The sequence below is a fragment of the Saccoglossus kowalevskii genome, chromosome 4 (assembly GCF_978046115.1).
Source record: "Saccoglossus kowalevskii chromosome 4, keSacKowa6.1, whole genome shotgun sequence".
Lineage (NCBI taxonomy): Eukaryota > Metazoa > Hemichordata > Enteropneusta > Harrimaniidae > Saccoglossus > Saccoglossus kowalevskii.
The window spans coordinates 40,145,577-40,169,905 of record NC_140644.1 but is presented as its reverse complement, the minus strand read 5'-3'; the positions used below and the strand labels follow the sequence as shown (position 1 = coordinate 40,169,905).

Here is a 24,329-nt window from a genome sequence, read left to right as displayed (position 1 = left end):
CTGTTAGACATGCTAATAATATCAGTGGTATATAATTCAAGTTCCTCGCGCCTAGCCGGGAAAGCCTCACACATGATTGCTTTGTACTTTCCAAAAGCAGTCAAAAACTCGCTTAAAGTTAAAATCTTAAGCGATGATCAACGTTACCCCTAATTCTGATCTCATTGCCAAGTGAATCAGAAATTAGCTTGCTGCCCAACAACTCGTGTGACGGAATAAGCAAAGCCGCAAGATTGACATATTTCCCTTCAATAATGTTCTTTCTCAAAGACGATGAGACTGATATAAGACGCGGCAGATCGTTCGACGATTTTCCAAATTTATTTATCTCAGTAGAAAAACCTGAAGACTGACCTGAGATATTTGCTTGGGTGGTGTTGCCTGTTATTAATCGATCCTCCGGTTGAAAATTCAAACGTTCGGGGGCCGTAACTATAGACACACTACAAGATGATGCCGCCGCCATATTGGAATTACGTTGTTGACACAGAAAGTCTAATCTTTCGTGTATACCATGCATGGACTGTTGTAACGCAACTATTTCGCGGCGATTGTCCATTTCGGTTGCCGATGCACTAGTAGTACCAGTATCTCTTTCCAAAGGCCGATTCCCAGACAAAATATCTTCAGGTGGACACGTTTCCGTGCTAGCGATCCCATGCAAATTACTTGTAGGCGGACGTATCTCTGTACTAGTTGATTGTGTTTGTTCATTGTGCTCAGGAATGTTGGCATTATTCGTCGATATAGAGGGAGCGTTCCGTCTCTTATTCATGTTATATGTCTGAATCAGTACCTTCCTGGACGACGTGTGATGCATAATTATGCCTACCCCTTCTAATTTCTGTCTCAAAACCGCAGCCGAACAATTATTAGGATTATCTTGGTCCAAAACCCGAGGACGCCGCTGCCTTGCTAATGAGCTAGTCGAGGGCCCTGGACGACTTGGGGTAACTTCGACTCTTTCTTGACGAGAGTTTGCTACTTGTGGCTCTTGTTCACCGGCCGTGCGTTGCTTCTTGCCTCTTCTTCTAACGTTAGTAGTGTTCTCCATGACGTGGAATAAGGAATTAAAATTGTGATAAATTCCTGAAGAGTAGCGCGAACAAACTAGTGTTACAAGATGGCGAAACAACAAACTAATGACGTCATGTAATCAATTAGTCACGCGAGTCTCTATGAGATATAACGCGAGTCTCTATGAGATATAACGCGAGATAAACGTCACAAATAATGTTCAACGTACTTTGTACATTAAACACACATTGTCGAAACGAAGCTTACCCATTCAGGCTATTCACAATAACATCATACTCTTGGATAGGTGTCAATGACTACGGTAAATGAAATATCCAAAATATTAAAAAAAAAACTGCCGAAAAAACGCCGGGCGATTTCATGGTCGGTTGCAGACTACTCAACCGACCGTCCATACACGTGTTGTCACTGTACATCTGCCATGTTGAATCGCAGGAGATCGGCAAAATCTTCATTACAACTAACAGTTTAATGCTCACAACATAAAAAATACGAATATAATCATAGGCAACCTACTATTATATAATGAATAAATTGATCGATACAGGGACACACCCCCCCCCCCCCCCCGGAAATCGCGACACAAGCAAAAGACCGGATAACGATTTACCCTAGTTGAAAACTATGTCCCCCATGTACAATAATTTGACAGTTTACGAACTAGTTTCGTAGATTGGAGACAATTGTTTGCTTTTTTGGTTTTTCACAAGAATATAAAGCTGGCAATCATCATAATATTCACGTCCGTACGTCACGGAATGTACACCAATCGTACCCCAAAATACATTCAATTTTGTTGAAACTGGAGAACTTACCTTTGCAAACACGTCTCTTATGCCGCCTTCTTGAAGTTCTTGAAATCAAATAAGGTTACTAGTTCTTCTAGTAACTAGTGAATGAGACCACTGAGCCGAACAGAATACATGTATAAACAGTACTATAATAAATTGCACGCAATGGAGAAATCACGTGCCGTAATAACAGCAGCGTTACTCACAGATCTAATCTACTGTAAAATATTTTATTTCAGCTGGATTATCATTCGCTGAAAAGACTTTTTCTGGGTGTTTTGTATTGAATTTATTTTCATTGATTTTCGACAAGTTGACTGTAAAATATAAGAAAAGGGTATATTCGCTGGATTTTATTTTAACTGAAACACTCCTTCAGCGAAAATAGCAAAAAAATGTTGCAAGCAAAAATAAAGTATTTTACAGTAATTAATTTATTCTGAGCATGCGCAGACGTTCTGTCAATGTTGCCGGGAGAGGTAATTTTTGATGAAAATCGTGAAAAAGACCCACTTGAGATTTTCAGATCTGGAAAAAAAATTTACGTACATACTCGGCAGAGACTTGTTCATCAACCTGCCAAGTTTCACTGCTGTAGAATTTCTGAGAAAATGTTGGAGACGGAAAATGGATAGCGGAAAACGGAAAACAGACATTTGACAAAACCTGAATTATAAAGTGCCCTTTTCAGGGACTAATAAATTAAATTGTACACACACAGAAGTGTAAGATGGACTATATTTGGTACTTACAATTTTAATTCGTTTTGTAGGTGTAATATTTGGAGTGATTGGTCTGCACATGTACTTTCCAAATCACCGATGGATTGTTGTTGAACTTCTCGTTTCTTGTGTGAGCTTTGTAGACTGCCAAGTGCCTACAGACAATATGACAAAATGTCAGTTCAGTGTGTTTCAGTAGCAGTTATTAGCATCAGGTTTTCTGCTGGGGGGTGGGGGTGGGGTTAAATAACTAGGTACAGTAGGTAATACTACATTGTTTGCCATAGCCAATTAAAATAAGATTACATTATGTAAATGTTAATTAATAAGCAATACGTTTTCTGATGTTTAATTTACCCCTTTCTATAGTTGATATATTTTTAAGTGACTATTTTCTTAAGGTAGAAACCTACTCACAATTTTTGACAAAATTGATCATAAATTGCATGACAATGTTCATTAGTTTATTATGTACAATCATGAAACTAATGTTCCATGGTATAATGAAATAGCATTATTTTGTGTGTTACAGTTATGCTTTTTGAGAAACGTGTCCTAATATTTCTTGAAAAACGCTATTTTTTAGAACAATTCCATAGAACACAATATTAAAGAAAAATTGACACTTTTTAAAACCCAGATTTTTTAAATAATTCAGAATAACAAAAAGTACTCCATCATTAACAATATATGATTATTTCAGCCTATGTCACCAGGCTAGATTTTGAGATATTGCATAATATCTCTGCCATAGGAACATGTGGTAAAGGTGTTATAATAGTGTCAGAATGGCGACTTTCCACTAAAATACAACCATCAATTTCTTGAAAAAAAGGCTGGTGATCCCCAACTTTTTTTAGGTCAATATCCTTATATTACCTTGGAGTACATTTGATTGCAAAATGAATAAATTCTGGGTTTTTAAATTTATGAGTAGGCTTCTACCTTAATAAAACTTGAAATTTGTTTCAGCCATTGGTAGTGAAAGCAGCACATTTTCTGTAGCTAAATCTAAATATAATTTGCCTTGCTGCATACATTGCTTATAAAATCCACTGTAAACACAATTTATGAATAAATTTATTGTATATACACCTTCAGGATGGGAAAAAAGCAAAATATCTGTGAATTGGCCAGATTGTGGCAATTTTATTGGTTTACTAAATAATTAGTCCCTGTTCGGATGCAGTTCGAAAACGGGACTTATGTTTTGACCTCCGTGCGTGTGTGCGTCCGGACCTGTATCTTAGAAATGCCTGGACCAATCACAATCAAACTTCATACATACATCATACATGATATTATACATATGCACGTCAATTTGTTTCACGATCTTATTCAAGATGGCTGAATGGTGGCCATTTTTGTGCTAAAAAATCCTAAAAATCAACCATTTCTCGGCTGTTTACAGATGGATTTTGTTCAAACTTGGTATATACATTAGACATTATGGGACCTTGATGCAAATAATTTTGTTTTTCAGATAGAATTCAAAATGGCCGACTGGCAGCCATTTTGTATTAATGAATGTGGTTCTCGCGCCATATCTATGACTTGCTGGACAACTTATGGACAAGTACTTGTTTGACGATCAGATACAAATGTCAATCATATTCCTGACATGGTTATATTCCAGCTATATTACTATGAACAAAACTATATATCTTAAATTTGATAACAGGGACTGTGCCATGCATGGCTTGTTTATTTTTAACACGTCTGGCTCACCGACATCAAAACTAACATGTTGTTATGCAAGTGTTTATGCTAATGGGTGGCATCACTGACTATTATAGATCAGAGTGCTGTCACATCATTTGTTTACAATTTTGCCAATCTGCAAGCGGACATCTGGAACTAAGATTAACACAAAATCACTGTCTGTTTTGATGATGCCCAAAAGGTATTTTATTTTATTAACTGGTTCCCGGCATATTTGAAGCAGGTTATACGAGGAAGCGTTAATGAAAACACAAAAACATGTGGATAGACACTTGTTTATAAACAATGCCATGCTATGGCCATCCAGGTATGTACGACCTAGAAAAAGTGCCATATGCGAGTACCAAGTTGCGAGTCGCAAATAGCAAAATATGCCATATGCTAATGGTAAAATGTATCATTTGATAGTAGCAAAAAAGCCCAATTCGAGGGGTAATACAAAGGCCAGGAAAACTGGTGTATGCGAGGGGTGGAGTCATTTGTCAGTTTGCTCAACGGCTGGATTCATTTGCTGATAATATAATAACATACTTTCAAATGTGTTTATCACATTAAAATCAAATATTTACCATGGTTATGAAATGATGCTGTTGAGGCTTTTACTTTAGGGATGATTCAAATATAATAATAATGGTAGCAAATAGGTGTCAATGCGATCTAGGCCAGGTGTCAACTGGCGCACGCCGCCCGGTACTCAACATTACAGTCGACCAGTGTACGCGGATTACATTGCGAAGATCACAAATGAAAGCAGCTTTAACTACTATTTCCAGTGCTTTTTGTTTATTATTCATTTAAGTGTTGATATCAAAATGTTCGTTCAGTCGTTTGCATAGAATCGATGTTTGCTTCAAATGTTGTTTCGATGTTTGACACCTGCCATTGTCATTATTTAACCAGCTGCGCATGACACAAGAGTTCTGTGACCCTTCTGTGAACACCCGTTTTTACTAATTACAATTATAATTCCATGATTCTTTAATCGCAGACCACGGGTTCATACTAATTTTACCGAAAGAAAAAAAAATGTTCACATGTTATGCGGAGTGTGCTGGCTGGTCGTGGTCGTTTATTAAATTATTGTGCTGTCACGTTTCTTGTGCAGCATGTGAAGAGCAAACATCGATTCTATGCAAACGACTGAACGAACTTTTTGATATCAACACTTAAATGAATAATAAACAAAAAGCACTGGAAATAGTAGTTAAAGCTGCTTTTATTTGTGATCTTCGCAATGTAATCCGCATACACTGGTCGACTGTAATGTTGAGTACAGGGCGGCGTGCGCCCGTTGACATCTGGCCTAGATCGCATTGACACCTATTTGCTACCATTATTTTCATGTGTGAACCACCCCTAAAGTAAAAGCCTCAACAGCATCATTTCATAACCAAGGTAAACACATTTGAACGTACGTTATTATATTATAAGCAAACGAATCCAGCCGTTGAGCAAACTGGCAAATGACTCCACCCCTCGCATACACCAGTTTTCCTGGCCTTTGTATTACGTATAGCAGAGAATAATGCCATTGTTTTATCTTTGAGTGTCAACCAACAACTACACACATACCTATTGACCAATAAGAAGGCAGCTTATATTCTAACCTTTCTATGTATTCTGACCTTTATTGCAGTCATCTCTGTATACATCTACCTCCCTTTTTTATAAGCATTTCATGACATAACCGCATATCACAAGATGGTTAATAGCAAAGGATACGTGACAGAATATTAGTGGTCCAAGGTAATTTCAAAATTACCACTGCTGTGCCAGTGTTAAGCGCTAGATCTACTTAGAATTCAGGAGTCAGTATATCTCACCTGTTTAAGTTGTTCTTTTAGACTTGCTTCAATTCTATTTGACTCTTCTTTGAATTTACTCAGATCTGATTGTAAATAATCCTTTTTGTCCTGAAACAGAGATCAGTGAAGACATTAAAGATTTATCCTGCCAGCCAGTAATTTGACCAGCTAAGAGTTAAAATATTCTACACTAGAGATCTGTGCGGACATTGACTTATTTGTGACCAAAGCATGCATATAGATATGTAGTTTTTACTAGCCTCGACAATTTACACACAAAGAATGTTGATATTCACCTTTTCATAATTCAGTTGATCTAACAGATTAATATTATTCCTTCTCAACGTCTCGCATTCATTCGTCAATTGAAATGATGTCTTTTGATTGGAATGTAGTTCTGAATTCAACAGATCAATCTTCTTTCGGTAATCATTTTCCACCGTTGCTAACGTCTCTTCCATTGACTGATACTTCTCAGACAATGATTTCAAGTTGTTCGTCATAGTATGTTCACAGCTGGTAAAAATTATATCAATAGAGTAGATTCTGATCAAATTAAGTCTAACTGAACACTAAATTAAACGTACATTAGAGAAACAACTTTTACAGTCTGCTTCTTCCCATGAAAAATGTTGATAAGAATCAACAAATTTTTTTGATCAGAAACTAAAAGCAATATCCCGAACAGTCAGTGTGGACTGAAATCATAAAATTTCACAAAATGTGAAAATATTTGCACTAAATTTTGATCTGGTAGGGTTAACAATATGACTGATCACTGGATAAAACTTACATTTCAAGTTGTTCTTTCAAAAGAGTAGAATCCTCTTCATATTTCAGTGATTTTTGCCGTTCTAATTTAATCTCTTCTTTGTGATTCTCAGTTTGTTTCTCTAAACCCATGATAAGTGAATCTTTAATGTCAGTGTCTGATATCAGCTGAGACATGCGTACTTGTAGATTGTTTACTTTCTCTTCCAGTGAAGCCCTAGAAAGTAAATGAAAAAAATGTAGTAAATAAACTGTTAAAAATAATATAGAGCAATGCGAGTACAATGATATGATGTGGGCTTACACACAGGGATGTCACGGGTACACGCAGGGATGACACGGGTACACGCAGGGATGACACGGGTACACATGGTATATATTGACTAGAACATACCTATCCTGGCTTAGTTGTGTATTAATGTTAACAGACTCCTTTAATTTTTGCTGACTGTCTTCAATCTCGCGCTTCATCTCTTCTTCTTGTAGCATTGCACGCTGTAAAAAGATGATGAGCACATTGTAATTTATGTACTCCATATACTTTATTTTGAAAGTCTAATCATAAAACTGGCTTTTACATGCTGCAACCAAAGAAATAATCCAACATGAACTACATATGCTTTATAAGGATGACAATTAGAGACATACAAAGTGTGCAATATCATTCACACTATTGTATTACTCTACTTGTAATGAAAGACGAGTTCACAACCAAAGTCACATTCTAATCATTCTGTATACAATAAATGCATTTTTTCTTTTATATTAGATATGCACTTTTAATACAATGTTACACTATCAAAAGCGCATCTACGATAGTGACGTAAATTCTTTTGGTGAGATTTCCATCAAACTCCCGCTTCTAATAGAGCAAATAGCCTACAACAAACATCACAATTGCATGAAATTAGTTAGATCGAAACGTGTTCCAGTGTCGGCGACAGGCTTTGTAAATGGATATGTTTTGGTTATGATAAACAAATAGGGGGCATAGCTCTTCTGTGTCGATAAAAATCTTAATGTCTGAAAATAACAAATTTGATGACACCAACTAAAAAACCACCAGAAAGACCAATAGCCGACACAAAAAGAGCAATGGACCCACAGCTAGATCAAAGTGTTACACTTGTTAAAACACGGTATATTTCTTTCTGGAGGATGTGTTGGCCCTAAAAAGTACCGTTTTGTACAGTACTTGAGCTAAACGAACAGATATCCTGTTGCACTGAAGAATGATCTAGTGTCAGCTGGTGTCATTTGCTCAACGGCAGAGTATATAGGATACAGGAAATTTTCGAAGCTGATTAAAGACAACGGTGGTCGCTCTAAACACCTTTATTTTGTTAAAACAAAATTCCCCGGACTATTTTACACCACAAATGCTATTCACAACAATGATGACTGTACACGATAAATGAATGTTCAGAGAAACTTCCATTCCCTGAACTCAAATGGGTGCCAGACTGGGTTCCCAGACCAGGGTGGCAGGCAGCTCCAGCTTATTACAGGATTTAGTAATTGGTATATTACGATAATTGTCAAACCGTTACCATCCAAATCTTGTTTTTATACGAACGTGTCACATTCCGGGTTTGTTCGGGACAAATGAGATCACAGTTACCACTCCTTTGAGTAAAATGGTTTGTCTCATTAACTTCATCGCTGATTGTTTTAAAAATGTAGCCAGTTTGTTGTTACAGTTATACCGGCCAATTATGCGGTTCGTTGTATACATTTTAATAATGATTGATCACTGCATGATGAGATTTAATAAGTGAATTTTTCACATTGACTGACTGATCAATGTTAAATAATAATAAGGCTAATATATTTAAAAAAATTGCTTTCGAGTTCGGAGACATAATAAACAAGCCATGCATGGCACAGACGCAGTTAGTTATCAAATTTAAGATGTATAGTTTTGTTTATAGTAATATAGCTGGAATATAACCATGTCAGGAATATGATTATGATGATTGTTTAATATTTAAATGATTGACATTTGTATCAGATCGCCAAAATGCACCTGCATATGTACAACACATTGTACTAAATCTGAACAAAATCCATCCATGCATGACTGAGATCCGGTTCCGGAATTGTGAAAATACGTGATTTTGATGCATTTTCGGCCTTAAAGGGGAACTAAATAGAGCCTATTTTGGTGTTTGTAATTATCAAGTTATGTATATTGATTATAAATTTGAAAAAAAAAATTAAAAAAATGATTATCTTCAGAGTTATGATGATTTAAATATGAGAAACCATAAACCTGCGAAGGACTTCCGTTTGCGCCATCTTGCCATAAAAAAACGCCCTCATGTGGTATAAACAGGTAAGGTAACAAAGCATGATGACGAAATAGTATCTGATTAAATATAAGCAACTTAGGGAGCCATAGCTGGCTGGACTGGTGAATTGACTTCTAGTCTAGGTTGTTTCGACTTTTACGTTAATGTTATTTACAAGCATATCAACATACAAACATTATGGATGTGCGATTGATCGAGACAGGCATTTTGTTTTGTTTTTTGTCTAACTGTCTAATAAATGCTGTTTCCAGTACTGCACTGTGCGGCGTGCAAATTATTCAAAGTATGGATGCTGGAGTATGCAATCTTGAGTTCGTAGGGTGGTGGTGGAAACATCTTCGTCCATGTATTCACGGGGCTGCACTGTCAAATCATGGGACAAGCCTCACAGGAACACCAAGCAGATTGTTCACAGACTTCCGTGTAATTTGAAATAAAACTTTCATCCGAAAAAGGGGCATCGTCAACGATATACTCTCATCACTCACACTGGACTGATCTGAATCTTCACAGTATACCGTACTTCCCTGATCATAAGCCCGGGGGCATGAACACGTAAAGGAAAAGTAAGGGATGAGCTTGTACTCGAGGACCAACTCAGAAAAAATGATTTTGTTTTGGGGTTAAACACTGTAACCATCTTGCAAACAACGAAAAATCATCCAAACAAAAATATTCGTTCACCACGCCGGGCTCGGAAAAATAATACTTATTTTTGAAAAAAAATGCGTCATTGATTTGAACGATACTTACAATGAAGAAACAAACATGTTCATAAAAAACACACACATTTTATTACAATACGATTTACATACCGTCTGAATTTACGGTGAAATAATGGGTAGGGTCTGTGAGGAAACAGTGGACGAAGGCATTTATCATTATCTTCGTTTTTACCATTATCTTGGCATGTTTTCGATCGTACGCAAACTCTCGACGCAAAACAATTTTCCACCAGGAGGTTTTTCAGCACGATTTGACCTGGAACAACTTCCTTTGACATAACAGGTCATGTCTTTCATTAACCAATCAAAATGATGTGTCGTAATGATGAAATGTTCTGATTATTGACGATGATTTTTTAGCACAATGCGGAAGTGAATTACCGCAATGTTAAAATGCGATCTGTAGCACTGATTGCAACGAAAAAAAGATGATTTTTTCCCCTAAAAACTGGCGATTCGCAATTTCCGAGATATAAACGACGGTTAATAGTAACCGTGGGTAAACTGAGTGTGGAGGAAGAATTTAAACACCTTTCTCGGTCGCCAACATGTCTCATCGTTCACCCTACGCCTTTCATGATAGTCTCAAAGTAAACCATGCCCAATAACCAGGTACACGCCTTGACGGATCACATTTTTGGCTTTTCGAAGGCTACTACTCAAAGAAATATGGATTACTCCAGAATTGCAACATCGATGTTTATCCTGAGTAAATGACAGAATAGAAACGATGCGAATCACGTTGTGTACGTTCGCCATGTACTCTGAACTTGAAATTAATGCGAGTTTTCTCATAAAACTAAAAGCATGAATCAAACTAACATGCCAATCACGATTATTATGAAATGAAACACACCTTTTACACGCATATTTTAAAGAATATCGTCGACGCCCAGTAAAAACCAATAAATAAATACCAAGTAAAAACATAGGGATGGGCTTCATACTCGGGAGGGGCTTACGATCGGGGAAGTACGGTACTTTAACGCAATTGGGCTTTCACTCTCAGAATACTGTGTTTCAAACGCACAAGGCTCTAACCCAAGTTTTAAAAAGCACATTGTGCATATAAAAGTTGAGTTTATATTAATAGTACACAATGCTTAGCAGCATGAACGGCTATGTACAATGACGTATACGAATGCGATCAGATACTAAAACGTCATAGCTTTGAAAAGTACCCGGATGTTAAATATGTTCGTTCGTTAATTATTTCCCTCCATGAATGGCCTCCATGGCAAGCACTTCAAATGCCTATCCAAGCTACAGTTATAATTAAAACAAAATTAAACCACTGCAATATTATTTCGAATACAGTTTAGAATATACACAACTATAAATTAAGGCCGCATTTAGGTTCGCTTTAAAATGGCAATCATTCAGCTATTGTTAAGCGGATCATGAAACAAATGCACATATCTATTTGTGACATGATGTACCATGTGTGTGTGAAGTTTGAACTTGATCAATCCAGACACGTCTCGGATACGGATCCAGAACTGAATTCTTTAAAACAAAATGGCCGCCAGTCGGCCATTTTGAACTTGATCCGGGAAAAAAAATGATGTGCATCAAGGTCCTATTATGTTTAATGTATGTACTAAATCTGAACAAAATCCGTCCATGCATAACTGAGATCCGGATTCGGAATGGTGAAAATGTGCGATTTCAATGCATTTTCGGCCTTAAATCGGCCGCCATTTGGCTATCGCTAATGAGATCATGAAACAAATGCACATACATATTTGTGACATGATGTACCTTGTGTGTGTGAAGTTTGAACTTGATCAATCCAGGCATGTCTCAGATACGGATCCAGAACTGAATTCTTTAAAACAAAATGGCCGCCAGTCGGCCATTTCAAACCTGATTCAAAAAAAAAAAAAAATGACGTGCATCAAGGTCCTATTATGTTTAATGTATGTACCAAATCTGAACAAAATCCGTCCATGCATAACTGAGATCTGGGTCCGGAATGGTGAAAATGTGCGATTTCAATGCATTTTCGGCCTTAAAGCGGCCGCCATTTGGCTATCGCTAATGAGATCATGAAACAAATGCACATACATATTTGTGACATGATGTACCTTGTGTGTGTGCAGTTTGAACTTGATCAATCCAGGCATGTCTCAGATACGGATCCAGAACTGAATTCTTTAAAACAAAATGGCTGCCAGTCGGCCATTTCAAACCTGATTCAAAAAAAAAAAAAAATGACGTGCATCAAGGTCCTATTATGTTTAATGTATGTACCAAATCTGAACAAAATCCGTCCATGCATAACTGAGATCTGGGTCCGGAATGGTGAAAATGTGCGATTTTGATGCATTTTCGGCCTTAAAATGCCCGCCATCGGCTATCGTTAATCGGATCATGAAAAAAATGCATGTGCATATGTCCCATATAATGTGTGATGTATGAGTGAAGTTTGAACTTAATTGGTTCAAGATACAGGTGATCACGGACGCACACAGGGCAAACCATAAGTCCCCGTTTTCGAACTACGTCCAAACGGGGACTAAAAATGGCTGCCAGTCAGCCATTTTGAATCTGATCTAAAAAATAAAATGACATGCGTCCGGAACCCATAATGTCTAATGTATGTACCAAATTTGAACAAAATCCATCCAGAAATGCATGATATTTGATGATTATTTAGCACAAAAATAGCCACCATTTGGCCATTTTGAATAGGATCGTCAAACCAATATATCTGTCTATCTATGACATGATGTATAATGAATATTTAATATTTGAACATAATCAGTCAAAACAAGTCAGAGATATGGGTCTAGAAGCCCATTCATTAAAACAAAATGGCCGCCAGTAGGCCATTTTGAATGAAAAACAAAATTATTTGCATCAAGATCCCATAATGTCTAATGTATATATTAAGCTTGAACAAAATCCATCTGTAAACTGCTTGATTTTGATGATTTTTTAGCACAAAAATGACCGCCATCCGGCCATCTTGAATCAGATTGTGAAATAAATTGATGTGCACATATATAATATCATGTATGATGTATGTGTAAAGTTTGATTATGATTGGTCCAGACATTTCTAAGATACAGGTCCGGACGCACACATTCACGCACAAGGGTCAAAACACAAGTCCCCGTTTTCGGACAGCGTCCGAACGGGGACTAATAATTAAACTTTTTTACCTTAAGCTTGTCTTCTAATGTTTCTCTAATCTGTGTTATCTTCTCATCAGTTGTAAGTTGCAGCGCTAAAACTTCATTGTGTAAACACTATAAATATTTAAATATAACACATTGAGCTAATACATTGAGCTTACACATGCATCAAAGAGCACCCCCACTGCTATGAATGATGAGATACATACCAGGTTATTTTGTTCTTGATCAACCAATTTCTGTTCCAAGTTTAATTTTTCTAATCTTAGTTTGTCAGCTAGCGCTACAAAGTAAAAAAACAAACAATCCATTGTCAGCATTGAATATTGCAATGACATGAAAGTGGTTATGTACTGTGTATTGAATATTGCAATGACATGAAAGTGGTTATGTACTGTGTATTGAATATTGCAATGACATGGAAGTGGTTATGTACAGTGTATTGAATATTGCAATGACATGGAAGTGGTTATGTACTGTGTATTGAATATTGCAATGACATGGAAGTGGTTATGTACAGTGTATTGAATATTGCAATGACATGGAAGTGGTTATGTACTGTGTATTGAATATTGCAATGACATGGAAGTGGTTATGTACTGTATTGAATATTGCAATGACATGGAGGTGGTTATGTACTGTGTAATGAATATTGCAATGACATGGAAGTGGTTATGTACAGTGTATTGAATATTGCAATGACATGGAAGTGGTTATGTACAGTGTATTGAATATTGCAATGACATGGAAGTGGTTATGTACTGTGTATTGAATATTGCAATGACATGGAAGTGGTTATGTACTGTATTGAATATTGCAATGACATGGAGGTGGTTATGTACTGTGTAATGAATATTGCAATGACATGGAAGTGGTTATGTACAGTGTATTGAATATTGCAATGACATGGAAGTGGTTATGTACTGTGTATTGAATATTGCAATGACATGGAAGTGGTTATGTACTGTATTGAATATTGCAATGACATGGAGGTGGTTATGTACTGTGTAATGAATATTGCAATGACATGGAAGTGGTTATGTACAGTGTATTGAATATTGCAATGACATGGAAGTGGTTATGTACAGTGTATTGAATATTGCAATGACATGGAAGTGGTTATGTACTGTGTATTGAATATTGCAATGACATGGAAGTGGTTATGTACTGTATTGAATATTGCAATGACATGGAGGTGGTTATGTACTGTGTAATGAATATTGCAATGACATGGAAGTGGTTATGTACAGTGTATTGAATATTGCAATGACATGGAAGTGGTTATGTACAATGTATTGAATATTGCAATGACATGGAAGTGGTTATGTACTGTGTATTGAATATTGCAATGACATGGAAGTGGTTATGTACTGTGTATTGAATATTGCAATGACATGGAGGTGGTTATATACTGTGTATTGAATATTGCAATGACATGGAAGTGGTTATGTACTGTGTATTGAATATTGCAATGACATGGAAGTGGTTATGTACTGTGTATTGAATATTGCAATGACATGGAAGTGGTTATGTACTGTGTATTGAATATTGCAATGACATGGAGGTGGTTATATACTGTGTATTGAATATTGCAATGACATGGAAGTGGTTATGTACTGTGTATTGAATATTGCAATGACATGGAAGTGGTTATGTACTGTGTATTGAATATTGCAATGACATGGAGGTGGTTATATACTGTGTATTGAATATTGCAATGACATGGAAGTGGTTATGTACTGTGTATTGAATATTGCAATGACATGGAAGTGGTTATGTACTGTGTATTGAATATTGCAATGACATGGAAGTGGTTATGTACTGTATTGAATATTGCAATGACATGGAGGTGGTTATGTACTGTGTATTGAATATTGCAATGACATGGAAGTGGTTATGTACAGTGTATTGAATATTGCAATGACATGGAAGTGGTTATGTACAGTGTATTGAATATTGCAATGACATGGAAGTGGTTATGTACAGTGTATTGAATATTGCAATGACATGGAAGTGCTTATATAAAATATGTACTGTGTATTGAATATTGCAATGACATGGAAGTGGTTATGTACTGTGTATTGAATATTGCAATGACATGAAAGTGGTTATGTACAGTGTATTGAATATTGCAATGACATGGAAGTGGTTATGTACAGTGTATTGAATATTGCAATGACATGGAAGTGGTTATGTACAGTGTATTGAATATTGCAATGACATGAAAGTGGTTATGTACAGTGTATTGAATATTGCAATGACATGGAAGTGGTTATGTACAGTGTATTGAATATTGCAATGACATGGAAGTGGTTATGTACTGTGTATTGAATATTGCAATGACATGAAAGTGGTTATGTACAGTGTATTGAATATTGCAATGACATGGAAGTGGTTATGTACAGTGTATTGAATATTGCAATGACATGGAAGTGGTTATGTACAGTGTATTGAATATTGCAATGACATGAAAGTGGTTATGTACAGTGTATTGAATATTGCAATGACATGGAAGTGGTTATGTACAGTGTATTGAATATTGCAATGACATGGAAGTGGTTATGTACTGTGTATTGAATATTGCAATGACATGGAAGTGGTTATGTACTGTGCATTGAATATTGCAATGACATGGAAGTGGTTATGTACTGTGTATTGAATACTGCAATGACATGGAAGTGGTTATGCACTGTGTATTGAATATTGCAATGACATGGAAGTGGTTATGTACTGTGCATTGAATATTGCAATGACATGGAAGTGGTTATGTACTGTGTATTGAATATTGCAATGACATGGAAGTGGTTATGTATTGTGTATTGAATAGACACAGACATGCCTGGATACAGTACACATTTCGCCCAACCTCCCGCCCGCTTCCGGATTTCGATCGCTTTTTTTTCGCTCGCTTTGTTCAATTCGACCGCGCAATTTCCGCTTTTTTTTCGACCGCGCAAATCCGGAAGTATCCGCTCGCGCAATCGCTCGCTCGCTCGCCTGACAGCGCAACCGCCCGTATTTACAGTTCATTGCCTACTTTTTCATGTACAAGTGTATCATTTTTGTTTTTATGATGTTAAAATAAGAATATATACAATCAGAAATTTATAGAACGACCGTTGAAAAAAATACGGTGGATCACACGGCCATATAAAATTGGTAATAATACATACGCGTAGTAATAATGTCCACCATAAACAAGATCGAACCAAACATGTGAAATCAAATACGACACTGACACAGACACAACTAATATGAAATAAAACCATTCTATTTTTGGTGGAGAGCGAAAAATGTCTACTGTAGAGTACGGTATTCGTTGAGTAACCGTGTGTAGCGTGACGGTTGTCATGCACGCATGATTTGGGTTTAACACGGGTCAAGTTGTAGTTATGTTAAAATCCGTGGCACCTATAACAATTGAACAATATCTGCAGGAATAGTAAGACTGTGAAAAAAACGACTGATCGATTGGTATAGAATGACCGTAGTGTACAATTTGTCAAACAAATACAATACTTGCAAATGTAATGTCGGCCAGCGCCCGTCTTACTTGTCCAAAGTTGTCGAAGCCGACATCACTGGAGATCGCGTTTTTTAGCTAGGCGGCTGGCAAGCGGACTAACACGTTACATAAACCTGTTGAACTACAATTATTGTTTTTATTTTTGCGCCCAATGTCTCGTTATAAAATAAAGGATTCAAATTTTGCAGGGTATTCCGTTTTTTGCGAACTCTGGGCGAAATACTTTCATGAGCTGTACGTAGTTCACTTACAAGCCAAAACAAAGTCAGCTTGGACATTAAGTTGTGAGACGCGACAAAACAAACGCTGCCAGTGATAGGTTACGTGAATAAAAGAACAAAATAAACGCAATCAAAGGCGCCGACCACACGCTTTGGAAATAAATAGAACGCGTTGCTAAGAGGAATCGCACCTGCATCTCGACGACGTCTGCGGTCATGAGCAGGGTTTGCCGCGTCTTAGAAAAATTGAAAGTTAAAAAGGAATCACTGTCGGGGAACCATTCACAATGTTTGCATGAAAAATCCCACGCGAAAGCGTTTTTTTTTTCCTGATACAAACACTATGGTACCTGAATCCCGATTAATTCATAAATATGAATCGGTAAGGGTCAATTTCCTGCAATCCTTCAAGATTAAATTTGCCTCCGAAAATCTTTCTAACGATGAGCTGGAAGATTGCCATAATTGAGTGCCACCATATCTGTTCTAAGATGTATTCAGTATAATAATACAAATGTTCACCCCAACAGAGGTGGACATACAGTTTTAGCGACCCGAAGAGCTCATTGTCAACCGAGGCGAAGCACTACGATAAAGACTTTCCGTTCCCAATAAATAATAATAAGAAAAAAACTTCTCATTCCCGACATTATGAAATTCTTTCGTTTTTGGGGAAAAAAACCTGAAAAAAACCTGATTTTGACAAAATAATTTAGAAATTGATATTAAGAATAATTCATAACGAAATCTATTTCATATGTACCCATACTTTTTTTTCATAATTACTGATTACACACGAATATTACAGAAAAAAATAATTTGCTATATTATCTATATTTGTGCCTTTTATTTGTCTTGAATCGTGACTGAAAGGAGCTAGATGAAATTACAAACTATGTAGTGTGTTCGACAACTCATGTATGAACAACAATTTTAATAAATATGATTTTACTTGGTAAAATTACTGTATTTTTCTACATAAAAACAAAAGAATTTTACAATGTCTTTGTTATCATAGCGTTGTTGGTAATAGTTGAAAATGATACATCCACGTGAACCTGCTTATATGAGATTGAAGGAGTCTCTGTTTTCAACAGCCGTATACATCTAACTGCGTCATCGCTAAGTTTCATTGTGGACCACGAGCTCTGTTCCTTGTTTGCACGTTATCATGTTCACACAATCGCAGACATTATTTGTAAGGGTGCCCTTTGAAATGGCACATTTTCTCGATGTTTTAGCGAGTACTCCGCGGGTATATGGCTTGTTCTCACATCAGCATAATTTTCCTCGAGTTCACTCATCGCTTTCCCACATGCACTTCTCGTTCTTTGCTGCTAACTTTTTTGCACTCTAATATGGTGTTGTTTTTGTATTTCTAAACATCGAGTTTATTTTTGACATTCAACGAGATCGCTTGAATTTTGAATTTGATGACGGTTCGAATTTATCCACTTTTACAGTGATCAACATTGCGTTCGAGTAGAGTTACTAGTATAATTACAAGCCTGATTTACATTTTTCTTGCGGTGTTTTTCGTCAATGTATTAAATATAAGTGCTTTGGGAAATAACATAATTATATTGCGCGAGTGAAAGAGTTTGGTGAGACTGTCACAACACGTTTTATTTATTTCCAACGCGCGTGGTCGGCGCCTCTGATTGCGTTTATTTTGTATTTTTGTTTTCAAAATGTATCACTGGCTGCGTTTGTTTTGTTTTCCTCAACAAATTAACTGTTCCGAGATCTCTTTCATTTTTCGTTCGGCTGCTGCCAATCCAATAATTCGTCGCCGCATGTACTCAGACAAGCGATTAATCGTCACAGTCATTATACTAGTAATTTAAGTCCAATTGATTTGTAGAAATTCAGCTATGCGATAATTATATGTGCAGTTTTGTTTTGCGCACCCAGACACGAGCAAAAGTTAACCAATAGATTTTCTGAACTACAGCATTCGTATTACTTATGCAAATTGAGTAAGAGTCATAGTGTGAGTTGCGTTCGAAAATAACAAAGTGTCAAATTATTTTGAGCGCCGTTCGGAATAAATTTAGTCAAAATCACACACAGAAACACACACACAACACACAAATACTAGTACTCAATACATATCGCGATTGACCAGTCATATAGCTGCTTGAACTACACAAGGACGTAAATATGTAAATACAGGTCACAGTTCGACTTGCGTAGCAAACGTTACAATGTGTCAAGCGATTTCAAGGCGTCTTTGTTCCAAAACAGAGAAGCAATAGGCGTTGTGTTTTGAATCGTCATTAAAACCTAAATTTATTACGAATAAAAACTTAAGTTTATACATACAATGTACGGTCATTGTTACTCCAGCGGTCGGCTGGCAAGCGGACGATGTTTCTGAAGCCAGCCATAGCAGGATTGAGCGAGCGAACAAAAGCGAGCGAGCGAGCGGAAAAAAAGCGGTCGGTTCCCGGTCGGAAAGCAGCGAGCGGTCGGAAATTAAGCGATAAGCGGTCGGAAAAAAAGCGATAAAAGCGGGAGGTTGGGCGGAATGAGTACTGTACATACCCTGTAACTGGATGACTTCATGCTCCACTTCATCACTGTGTGCCAATGCATCATTTTTGTTTTGAACTGAAAGAAAGACACCCACAACTTAACACTCATTACCAGCTATCATATTGTAGTCATGTAAACCAGTTTAGACATACTTTTGGTGTTAGCATGGAGACAATATTTCATGCACGTCATGTCACTAGCAGTCTTAAAAATTCCAGTTTGCCCGACTCACAGAATTTATGTTAATTGTAAACTGTATATGTATAACAGCAGTGAAAAAACTTACCCAGTGCTTCGTTTGTTTCCTTCAGTGCTGCAATATTAGCTTCCGACTGTTCCAAATCAGCCTCCAATGTTTTGACTCGATAATCAAGTGTCATTTCCAATTCTATGATTTGCTGTTTAGTTATAAAGACAAAGCTCATTTAATAGATACACACAAATCACTATATCATCAATGTTTGCTTCTACCATTGCACCCAGGGTACTCAGCTTCAAACAATTTTTAAGGGGTGGTGCTTATTCAAGCACCCCCTTTAATCATCATACTGAATCTCAGGAAAATTGTCAATGTTCCAAAAAAACTTTGATGAAGTACTGAAATTAAGATTATTTTTGAATTCAGCCATCTGGGTCATATACTTCAAACACACATGTAAACTATTATGAACTGTCACTGTACCAATTTTGATTATGTTCATTAATAGTTTTTGAATTTACCTGTTTCTTGGTTTCCAGTTCATCTATAATGTTACCATGACTACATACGTCAATCTATAAAACAATCAAGTGTATTTATTAAAAAACTCTATACTACTATAATGTCTCAATGATCTACAATCAATATATACGAACTATAATGTAAGTTCCTTAGGGCCCAGTGTTCTCCCCAGGCCAAAACAGCGTCGCGGGCCCCGACACTTTCGGATTTGCCCACGACGCTATGTGTTTCCTCCGCGATGCTATTATTTATCTGATTTCTTCAGTCTCTCACAGTCTCTCCTGGCTAACTAGTTAAATCTACAAATGCATTGTATTAACGCCAATTTCCCCGGGATAATCCCCTGTTGTTTCTCATTGGTTGGATATCGTTTTAAAAAAACAAAGCAGTTCTATAAAGACAAAGCCGTAAGCCCCGGTGTCAAATGCTCTTTGCCAAACGTATATTCATATGCAAATGTTTGGTCACACTTGGGGTCAAAAGCCACATGTTTCCGGTGTGTACGAAACGTATTTTCATTATTATTTTTAGAAATGTAGTCGAACTATTATTATAAGTTTTGATTTTTGGCAGTATTTTTGATATTGTATTTGTTTTTTGAGATCAAAATGTGAAAAAATATATATTTATGATGTAAACAATTTTGACCTCGTGATTGTGAATCCAAGATGGCGTCACCCACGTAAGATCCAGCGAGCGTGAACTTCCCACTCGGATCGCATATCGTGCTCAGATTCGGATGAATTAAGTGAAGCATAATTGAAAATAATATATTTATCAAGAAATCAGGAATTCTAATCAAGAAACGTGTGGAAATTGGAGTGACACTTGTGCTATTTCTTGGAAGAAAAGCCTCAATTTTACGTGGTATAACAATGGCGACAATTCGTAATTCAGACCTCAGTTGTCTCGAATTGTTCACAATTGTGTTGAACAGACAACATCAATGATTAAAAAAAATACATAAAGATGGATAATTTCAGCCAGAAAAACTATTATTGCTCGAACATAGTAGCGTAAGTATCGTGACTCGTAACAGTTGTTGTACTTAACTGGAAGACAAGCAATGAGAATAATCAACCCCATGTTTAATTTACCGGGACCGGCCAAGCAAAGAAACAGAAAACTCAGTATTTCTGCAGGACATTTGTAATACTAAACATGCAGTGCAATAATTGTATACAGATTGTACATAAAATAAATAGAAAAAAAACTTGTTTTGTTTTATTTCCCCATATGACAAACAATATGTTAATTTACGCTAATTATTATGCAAATTAGTCGCGACTCTACGAAAAATTTCTGGGGAGAACACTGTAACTCTAATCCTAGCCCCTGCCCCTCCAATGCCCTCTTCCATTCCAATTGCATATACCCCGCTTCAGGTCACTTGGAGGGGCATATTGATTTACATTGGGGGGCTTGAGTGATAGGGTTCTGGTTAGGAGGGCCTTAAGGAACTCTATAATGGTCCCAATGATCTACAACTATACCAACTATAATGGTTTCAATCTATAGTCAATATATACTTAATAACTTTTCAACTTACTGCAAGGCTTTCTTCTCGAGTTGATAATTTTTGCTGAAGATTTTCATTTTCCTCTTTTAATTTGTCAGTTAGACCTGCATAAAATCAACATTTTACTTCTGCTGTCTCAGTGTTACAATCTAAGCCCCATCATTGTTTTTCACCATCTAAGCCCCATCATTGTTTTTCACCATCTAAGCCCCATCATTGTTTTTCACCATCTAAGCCCCATCATTGTTTTTCACCATCTAAGCCCCATCATCGTTTTTCACCATCTAAGCCCCATCATTGTTTTTCACCATCTAAGCCCATCATTGTTTTACACCATCTAAGCCCCATCATTGTTTTTCACCATCTAAGCCCATCATTGTTTTTCACCATCTAAGCCCCATCATCGTTTTTCACCATCTAAGCCCCATCATTGTTTTTCATTATCTAAGCCCCATCATCGTTTTTCACCATCTAAGCCCCATCATCGTTTTTCACCATCTAAGCCCCATCATTGTTTTTCACCATCTAAGCCCCATCATTGTTTTTCACCATCTAAGCCCCATCATTGTTTTTCACCATCTAAGCCCCATCATTGTTTTTCACCATCTAAGCCCCATCATTGTTTTTCACTATCTAAGCCCCATCATTGTTTTTCACCATCTAAGCCCCATCATCGTTTTTCACCAGAATTTGGTGCAATTTTTGCATATTTTCTTTAATGTAATTTCATTGTTAATTTTTAACCTAATGGGTTTTATACTCCATTGGTCTTGATCTGTTTCTTTTTATATACAAAAAACCTTGTATGGGATAAATTCATGAAGCAGAATATATTAATATCTTTTCATAATGAAATTACAGTCAGTATTATTCTGACTGATATTGAATAATAGTGTGATAAAAGAAAATGGTAAAAAGCAAACCTTCTAATTCAGTGATTTCTTGCTTCATTTTCTCACAGCACATCAATGATTCAGTTTTGTCGGCTTCTGATACAATAAAACAACTGTTAGCCCAATAACATATCAAGTGTATTCTACCATTTGTCAATGTTAGCATTTGAATACAATCACATACCTAGTTTACTGTTGATGGCTGTCAATGTTAACATTAGAATACAATCACATACCTAGTTTACTGTTGCTGTCTGTCAATGTTAACATTTGAATACAATCACACACCTAGTGTATTGTGGATGGCTGTCAATGCTAACATTTGAATACAATCACATACGTAGTTTACTGTTGACATCTGTCAATGTTAACATTAGAATACAATCACATACCTACAAAATGTAGTTTACTGTTGCTGTCTGTCAATGTTAACATTTGAATACAATCACACACCTAGTGTATTGTTGATGGCTGTCAATGCTAACATTTGAATACAATCACATACCTAGTTTACTGTTGCTGTCTGTCAATGTTAACACGTGAATACAATCACATACCTAGGGTATTGTTGATGGCTGTCAATGTTAACATTTGAATACAATCACATGCGTAGTTTACTGTTGACATCTGTCAATGTTAACATTAGAATACAATCACATACCTACAAAATGTAGTTTACTGTTGCTGTCTGTCAATGTTAACATTTGAATACAATCACACACCTAGTGTATTGTTGATGGCTGTCAATGCTAACATTTGAATACAATCACATACCTAGTTTACTGTTGCTGTCTGTCAATGTTAACACTTGAATACAATCACATACCTAGTGTATTGTTGATGGCTGTCAATGTTAACACGTGAATACAATCACATACCTAGGGTATTGTTGATGGCTGTCAATGTTAACACTTGAATACAATCACATACCTAGTTTACTGTTGCTGCCTGTCAATGTTAACATTTGAATACAATCACATACCTAGTGTATTGTTGATGGCTGTCAATGTTAACACGTGAATACAATCACATACCTAGGGTATTGTTGATGGCTGTCAATGTTAACACTTGAATACAATCACATACCTAGTTTACTGTTGCTGCCTGTCAATGTTAACATTTGAATACAATCACATACCTAGTGTATTGTTGATGGCTGTCAATGTTAACACGTGAATACAATCACATACCTAGTGTATTGTTGATGGCTGTCAATGTTAACACTTGAATACAATCACATACCTAGTTTACTGTTGCTGCCTGTCAATGTTAACATTTGAATACAATCACATACCTAGTGTATTGTTGATGGCTGTCAATGTTAACATTTGAATACAATCACATACCTAGTGTATTGTTGATGGCTGTCAATGTTAACACGTGAATACAATCACATACCTAGTGTATTGTTGATGGCTGTCAATGTTAACACTTGAATACAATCACATACCTAGTTTACTGTTGCTGCCTGTCAATGTTAACATTTGAATACAATCACATACCTAGTGTATTGTTGATGGCTGTCAATGTTAACATTTGAATACAATCACATACCTAGTGTATTGTTGATGGCTGTCAATGTTAACACTTGAATACAATCACATACCTAGTGTATTGTTGATGGCTGTCAATGTTAACACTTGAATACAATCACATACCTAGTGTATTGTTGATGGCTGTCAATGTTAACACTTGAATACAATCACATACCTAGTGTATTGTTGATGGCTGTCAATGTTAACACTTGAATACAATCACATACCTAGTGTATTGTTGATGGCTGTCAATGTTAACACTTGAATACAATCACATACCTAGTGTATTGTTGATGGCTGTCAATGTTAACACTTGAATACAATCACATACCTAGTGTATTGTTGCTGTC

General features: G+C 36.5%; 1 protein-coding gene across 2 annotated transcripts in view; it reads right to left on the bottom strand.

Moving 5' to 3' along the window:
• Positions 1-24,329, bottom strand: part of LOC102809985 (uncharacterized) — a 77,405-nt gene that overhangs the window by 22,039 nt on the left and 31,037 nt on the right. For both annotated transcript variants that reach the window (XM_085498120.1, XM_085498121.1), the window contains 12 exons: positions 22,475-22,540; positions 21,582-21,655; positions 20,032-20,085; positions 19,598-19,709; positions 19,321-19,386; positions 13,236-13,309; positions 13,054-13,140; positions 7,244-7,344; positions 6,872-7,066; positions 6,375-6,594; positions 6,097-6,186; positions 2,582-2,706 (listed from right to left, as the gene is read on the bottom strand). In XM_085498120.1, coding sequence (XP_085354246.1) covers positions 2,582-2,706; positions 6,097-6,186; positions 6,375-6,594; positions 6,872-7,066; positions 7,244-7,344; positions 13,054-13,140; positions 13,236-13,309; positions 19,321-19,386; positions 19,598-19,709; positions 20,032-20,085; positions 21,582-21,655; positions 22,475-22,540 — 1,264 coding nt within the window. The remainder of the gene's footprint in view (positions 1-2,581; positions 2,707-6,096; positions 6,187-6,374; positions 6,595-6,871; positions 7,067-7,243; positions 7,345-13,053; positions 13,141-13,235; positions 13,310-19,320; positions 19,387-19,597; positions 19,710-20,031; positions 20,086-21,581; positions 21,656-22,474; positions 22,541-24,329) is intronic.